Below are 7,733 nucleotides of genomic sequence, written 5' to 3' on the forward strand. Positions count from 1 at the left end.
TTAACTAATTTCTTTTTGCAGATTTTACTTTCCGTTGTTATGATTTTAGACTCATTTTATATAGCAAAATTTTTTGGATTAAATTGCTTTCTTTGTCACGAACATTATTATATTGATTTTACGTCGGAAATCATTAAAAAAAAAAAAAAAAAAAAAAAAAAGAAGTTAAGAATAATTTTAACTAAAGGGTTAATGAAACTCAATTAAGAAAAAAAGAGAGAGGGAGAGATCGATTCAGTGATTGCATATTTGTTGACTTTTCCATCATAAAAATGATCTAGTATTGTTGTAAACTTTTGTATCAGTTTGAATCAATTTGATGGTATTGTTCCTTTTGTGCATTTTGATATCATTCTAGCAGGCAAGCCCGCGGCCAAAGCAAAATTTATAAGCTCTATGTACACCTGAAAAGAAAATGCATAAAAACATTTTATTATCAATGAAATCAGTTCATTCTTTCAAAGCAACAAACAATTCGTAAATATTTTTTTTTTTTTTTTTTGTTGCAAACCAAAAAAAAAAACAAAAACTTTTGATACTTCCAGGTTAATAAGCATACGTATGACGTCATGATTTAAATTTAATGTCATATAACAAATTTTTCTCAGTATTAGTTAAAGAATTAACGTGACAGTTTACATAGCGTATCAATTGTCCTAACCTAAAACAAAAAAGTTGCCAACAGCAGCTATTTATTTAAAATGCTGGCATTGATGAAAAATTTTCGACACACAATGACGTCACATGCAATCGCGTGTTTTCTTCAACATCAGAATATGACCTTGTGTAATAATTATATGCTTAATGTTTGGTAACGCTATTTTTATTTCATATTTTGTAAAACTTAGAAATATTTTACAAACAACTCTACAAAAGCGAGCTGTGGCAACACTTCTCGAAATAAAGCAGATTTTTATCTCCAGTGCGTATGACTGTTGCCACTCGTAAAGATGAGTGCGAAAATTAGCATTTCCAGAGTTTTTAATTAATATCTGGGCTGATTAACGTCGTACGAAGATGAGAATGGTCGAAATAGCTTTCCATGAAGTTTTAGAATCCTCTCTCCAAACTCAACTCCCGCTGTTTCGGAGGAGATGATGTTACAATCCAACTAATAGACACATGCTCACAAATTTTATTCTTATAGAATATGTATTGTTTTTATTCATTTATTTGTTTAACTGTCGAATTCTGTGCAATAATTTTAGAACGCACTTTCCTGTAACTCAGCTTGTTGCCACTTATTTGTATGCTCCCTGTCACAAAAGCCCTTACCCGAACTTTATTTTCATAACCTTTTTGGTCTTAGACATATATTTCCAGGTACAAAAATGCTTTAAATGACCCAAAGATTAATTCTTGGGTAAAATTATTTTACATAAAGTAAAAAAGCTTAACTTATTACACATTCCTCCGGTCTCAATACTTATATTAAAAAAAAAAAAAAAAAAATTGTACTCGCTACAAAAAAAATCAAGCACAAAATTTTAACTCTTGTATCTAAATTGATCTAATTATTAAATAATATATCACGTAATGCCTTTAACTGGAAACATAAATTAAAAGTACTATTGGCTGATGTATTTATAAAGTATTTAAGCAGGTGTTGTGAGACTCTACCTGAATTTTAATCATTCAGTCGGTTCTCCATTAAATAAACGAAAAACAAAAAGGGGGGATTTAGTAATCAAAAAGCAGGCAATCCACCTACGTAATTAAAATAAAACAGGCAATACACCTCAGTACGAATACATGGCCAATGATTAAAAACTACAGAGTGCCTATGGTTCAAAACCATGTACCTCCTCATCGGAATTATATAAAAGCGAGCAGAAATAGGAAAATTGCATACGTACGCATTCTCGCCTTTCGTTTTTATTATTCTAAGCGTAAATAAAAAAAATACGGTGTTGCCAAACCGTGAAAAATAACTTTCTGGAGAACTGCTCGCGACAACAGGAATTGTACGTTCCATCTACTAATAGGTTATGGAAAGCATAATATTTGAGATGCTATGCATACTTAAAACAGTTGTAAAGTGGAATTTTTAGAATGCGTATTGTTGAATATAAGAACAAAATTTTGATAGGCATTAAAATAATTATTTCTTTGTGTTTTATACTAACTCAGTTGTAAGACTTCAAAAATATTAAAAAGAATTTTTCGTTCTCCTTTCCCTTATAGAAAATAAATTACATTGGAGTCAAAAATTAGTAATAAGTAATATTTAACGTACTAAACTATTAAAGTAAAAGGAGTGTTAATACGAAAACAGCATTAACTGTAGCTTGAATATGATTTTTGATTTAACCGACGCTTCATCTAATATTCCAGCTAAAAATCATCTAATATTTGAGAAAATATTTCAGAAAGACACCCTGGAAACAGAATTTCTTTCTAATGTAATTAACGAAAAAGTATGAACAAATTTTAATAAAATTAAAAATATTTTGAACACAGGAAAATAAATAACACTTAATTCCGTTTAGAATGAAATACTGGACTCTTTATCTTATTCCTCCCTCCGTGAGAATTCCCGTCAGAGTGTTAGGGGTTGGCACACTTTTTAATTCACTGCATTACTTCTCTGAAACTAGCCGCTTAAAAGCGTTACCATAAAACAGAAAAAAGTATGTAATGATTTTAATGAGTTCAGGTAGTGTCATCTCATAAAAATATTTAGTGTTTCTTATCAAACATCTCAGTATTGAAATGCATTTATTTTTAAATCAATCACATTAAAAAGAAGATTAAAGATTAAATATTGATTTTGAAAGATGCAGTCCAGAGAAACAATTTCTATTTACTACCACTTAGGACAGAAAGGGAAGATTGCCAAATTAAAATGGGGAATCAAAACGACTTTGCCAAATTAAAGTTAATGAGTTTTCATATTATATATTTATATATATATATATGCATTATATTTCACAATTAATTATTTTTATTTTTCTTCCACTACTTTCCAGAGTCCATTAATCGTCTGCATAGAAAGAGCTCCTTTCGAGAGACCAAAGGCAGCCCATACATGAAACGTCAGAGGACTTCGCAGGAATACGTTGAAAAGGTATATATCGATACCTGTATCAATCTCCATTTTGAACTTCATGTGTGAACTTCAACGAAAGTGTATCTTAAGCCTAGACTCCTGCAGAAGATCCGACATTATCACAGACCTGCTCACCAAATCCCTAGAAATACCTGTGTTTGAAAAACTTCAAGAATCGGTGCAGATGGTCATCCTGCCCATGAAATAAGGTGTTAATATATAGTGATTAGCAGCGCTCATCACCACTAAAACAATAAAAATTCCATTCCAGCTGTGCTTCTGTGGAAGAATTGGAAGATTAACAATACTTCAGTCATTCACGCTGATGTGAAAGGACTGTAAAAAGAACTCTTGGCATAGGTGATAGCTTAAACTTCTATTAAAAATGTATTATGATGTGCAAAAGCATCGAACAATCCTCTCCAAATATGTGTTAATGTTTTTCATACCATTTACTGTACAAACTGTTCGGATTACCCAAGTAAGAGACAGTGTGCTGCCCACGAAGTATGAAAATTGTTTCTTTTCCTTATTCAATTAATTCTTTTATAATCATTTACAACCCTTTGTTAGCTAGTTTGTGAATTACTGTGTAATTTAAGGTTTGCATGATATAATACAGAGGGTGTTTACACATTTTTAGAACGATTTCCGGCCGTTTAATTAATATTTAAAACCTAAAAAGCATTTTTTTAAATGTTGAAACTCATAGCCTTTTCACTGGGCAATAAGTTTGCATGGTGATTTCCATGACAGAAGGGCCTTTCATAGCATTCCCACGGCTATCAGTTCTCCCACTACTTTCCAGAGTTCATCAATAGTGGTGGATTTGCGCTTAGACAGAGTTTTTTTTCAAGAGATCAAAGTCACAGACAAAGTATATATGCAATACCTGTATCTGTCTTCATTACTTCAAGGAATGCAGTGGTATTTTTCGAAGCACTACTTGTTGCTTGATCTTGATGATGTTTTTCTGTTTGATAGTCACTGGGAAAGAAATGGAATTTGTTCTGTAAATATCGGAAATAAAACTTTCGCTTGACAGCACATTGAGTTAGATTTTAATACATTAACAATGTCTGGCAACCTCCGCTCCACGAGATGGTCATTAATTAGTTTCCCTCCGCACTGTTGGGAGCGGTCTTACCTGTCGTGTCTCAAGCTGTTCTGCAGTTCTTCATATGTGCCTTTCACCGCAGTTTCAGCACTTTTAGAATCGGTTTGTTTCTACTCATATTCTGCTTTAGGGCATTGAATTGTCTGGTTAAATCTTGTAGACGGACAGTCACTTGATCCACTGGCTCCTAGACTCGAGCAGAATTAATGCGGGGACAGAATTTTCCTTGTTTTTCGTTGGGCAGTCGGAAAAGGCGAGCTGAGACGGCCTTTCAGCATCCGTGGGTAGCTCCTGAAATATTTTCGTGGGCTTCTGTTGTCGAGATTTCACCTGATGCCTGTTAAAGTCTTTTAAACACTTGTCGTCAAAGCACAGCTTCAGCGCTCCGCCTAGAGCTTCAAAGTGTAGTCTCTGGTTTTCGGGCAGAGTCTGCTTTCACAGAAGCGGAGAAATGACAAGCCCTAGTTTCGGAATACCATTCATTTACATTTACCACTACAGAGAACATATGCACTTGCCAGGAGGCCTTTCTATCACAAGTGGATAGTTTCAGAGAGGGTCGAGAAGACATAGGTAGACGTTTAAAGGCATCAAAATGTTTTTCTGCTTTTCGATTTGGTGTCTGACAGCAAAAATTCTTTCTCTGATTTTTTTATTCGACAGCAAAAACTCTTTGCTCAGTTTTTTTAAATTTTATTTTTCAACCGTGTCTACTGTTCCTTCCATAGCTTCGAATTTGTTTTCTATTATGGAGGTAATTTCTCTTTTCATTTCCTCTTGACCTGTTGAAATCTTTTATTAGCCCGCTTTAATTTCTTTTCCAACGGACTTGAGGACTAACGGACTTAACCCTTCCATCTTTTTTCGAACAGCTTTCAACTCTTCCTTAATGAATTCTTCGCCCGCTTTCACATCTACCTTAACTGACTCCACGGTTCCTTCGATTTTTTCTTGATATGATGCGAAGGCTTTCAACAAGTGTCGTAATTCCTCCCTCATCGCTCTTGCCACCAGCATTCAGTCCCACTTTTGAAACTTCCACTTTTGCATTGAATGCTCACCGAACCGATGATAGCTTGATGAAATTTATTTTTCCAAAAGAAACACCTTACATCTTTGGAACTTTCCACAAGCGTACTCGCACAGGTTTTCTCAGTACGACAGAGCACAATCAGTATTTTCTGATGCAAGCTACTAATGCAATGCAAAGCGCATCTGAAGAGCGAAGCTCGCATAGAGATCTCTCGATAATCAGAAGTCAACTCTGAGCTTAAAACTGAAAACTGATGCTCTCTCCTCTCTGATATAGATTTCGATTTCCCTCTGCCACAGGGAAATTTCCAGTACTTTCCATTTATTGAAATTACTGGAAGGTATATGCTGTTTCGATTATACATAAGGGCCAGTACAGATACAATACCAATTACAGCTATGCAGCGACTGGAACAAAATGTCGCCAAATTTAGCAACTTCTTGTTGAATTTGGCAAGAAGTAATTTATAATAATAATTAATTAAAGATAAAAAATAAGTTCCTCAAACGATCGCAAACTTGACGATATCTCGCCAATTTAGAGAGATATCCGTTTACCTCAATGTTAAATAGACTTGCCCTGTAACCTTATTTTTCTGGCAGAGTCGAAGCACTTCACGTCACATTATACAAATGTACTACGCTATTACATATAGTTTCACTAAAATTATTTACATTTATACAAGACTTTTAACAATAGTTATCATATAAAGTTCTAGAAATTGCTCTGCGTTGAGCCACATGCATCGACAAAAGCTGGTGAACATTTTGCTTTTTAGTTTTCTTAAATTCTAAATCATGGTTTATTATTTTATTTATTATTGCTACAGATGTATTTAAAGACTTGCTATTGATTTCTACATCGGAGAATTTTTTTCTTGTTATTAAAGATTTAATTTAACATTAGAAACAGTGCGAACCTTTTTCAGGTATTTGTTTACATACCTGAAAACAAACCTTTCCGATTAATAATGTTGCTTATTTTGTACTTAGAGAAATTTTAATACCATGCAATTCACAACGGTTTAGAATTACGGAATAAGAATATTTCTCTTCGGAAAACGCAAAAATTTATCTTTCAATCCACAGCTTGTTTACATGCATCATTTTGAATTGGATTGGATTGTATTATTTAATTATGGCAAAGCACACTAGGGTTATCTGCCTAAGGGGAGGGATGCCTTCGTGAAGGACTTTCTAAGGGAAACTGGTTCGTATACACGTTACACATGGGGAAAACCACGCATCATTTTGAAAGAAGAGATAATTTAAAAGTAGTAGACCATATTTCTCATTCCAGACGTGGAATTTCGGTCCACATAAGATTTCGAAAAACCATAGCACGGTTTATACACTCAAGGCGTTTATGTTAGAAAGTTGTACTCAAGTCACTCACCTAGGCTTACGTCGCCATTGTTACGTTCGCACTATCAGTGGAAGTCGTACATGCTAAACAAGGAATTTATAATTATTTATTTATAAAAAAATAAACATTAGTATTTCTACACAGTTTCAGTTTTGAAATCACGTCATTATTTTAGGTTCACATCGCCGTTGTTGTCCAAATAAATCATTTTTATTTCCGTTAGTGTTGCCACTGATCGCTTTTAACTCGCTCAGTTTGTTAACTGAAAATTTATTAAATTCGCACAAAATATTAAATAAATAATAACAGAATCAAAATTGCGGTTTCGAAGTGCACATGTTCAGGTACAGCACTGCATGCATGCAAAATTTAGAGGCTCCTTTTTTTTTTTTTTTTTTTTTTTTGATGTGCCGCCGTGTTCCCACAGCGCAAGGAGAATACATAGATACATATAGATTATTAATTATTTAATAATACATATTTCTTATTTTAAGTGAAATTAAAGGATTTTTTTTTTATTAACAAACTCGACGATTCGAAAGTAATTTGTTCCCACTCGACTAAGCGTAAGCGGCAATTTATGCTCTGAATTTAATTAGAAAACTCAGAGATTTAAAAGAAATCTGTTGCCACGGTTTGAAATAGAATATTTTTAACCTTTCTCCCTCCAATGTGTTGCTATTGGATACAAAATTAAATTTTCTTTTGTTTATCTTAATTTAATGTATTTTACTGATTAAGAAAGCGATTTAAAAGCAACAAATGCGCAGGTCTTCCTCTCCATTATTATAAACTATACTAGCTGGACTCGTGATATGACACTTACTGGATCCACTAAAATCATTATATATTTTGCGTTTTATAATAAACATTTTAGGGGTCCGGTTGTACAAACGGCTAATTAATAATAACAAAGAAAAGAACTGCTTTTTATTGCTTTAAGTCACTTAGTTTCTTAATGAATAACAAACAGATGAAAATCGAAAGAAAAAATTAATATCTGACGCTTTGGCCCAATGATAGAATAGAGTATGGAAGATATTTTATTTGGGTAGTGGCAACACATGCCTTTTAAACTGATGAAATTTAAAGAAAAAAATTCAAAATTTCGGGCTTCGAGGAGCACATGTTCGGATGAAGAATTACATGTGTTTAAAATTTGGTGGCTG

General features: G+C 33.4%; 1 protein-coding gene across 1 annotated transcript in view; it reads left to right on the forward strand.

Moving 5' to 3' along the window:
* LOC118183981 (uncharacterized) overlaps positions 1-4,094 on the forward strand; it is a 255,917-nt gene extending 251,823 nt beyond the window's left edge. Inside the window, exon 5 of the mRNA XM_035353625.2 lies at positions 2,970-4,094. Coding sequence (XP_035209516.1) covers positions 2,970-3,115 — 146 coding nt within the window. The 3' untranslated portion in view covers positions 3,116-4,094. The remainder of the gene's footprint in view (positions 1-2,969) is intronic.
* The last annotated feature ends 3,639 nt before the right edge of the window (positions 4,095-7,733 follow it).

The sequence above is a fragment of the Stegodyphus dumicola genome, chromosome 6 (assembly GCF_044657685.1).
Source record: "Stegodyphus dumicola isolate Sdum_Otavi_A_Nest chromosome 6, ASM4465768v1".
Taxonomy (NCBI): domain Eukaryota; kingdom Metazoa; phylum Arthropoda; class Arachnida; order Araneae; family Eresidae; genus Stegodyphus; species Stegodyphus dumicola.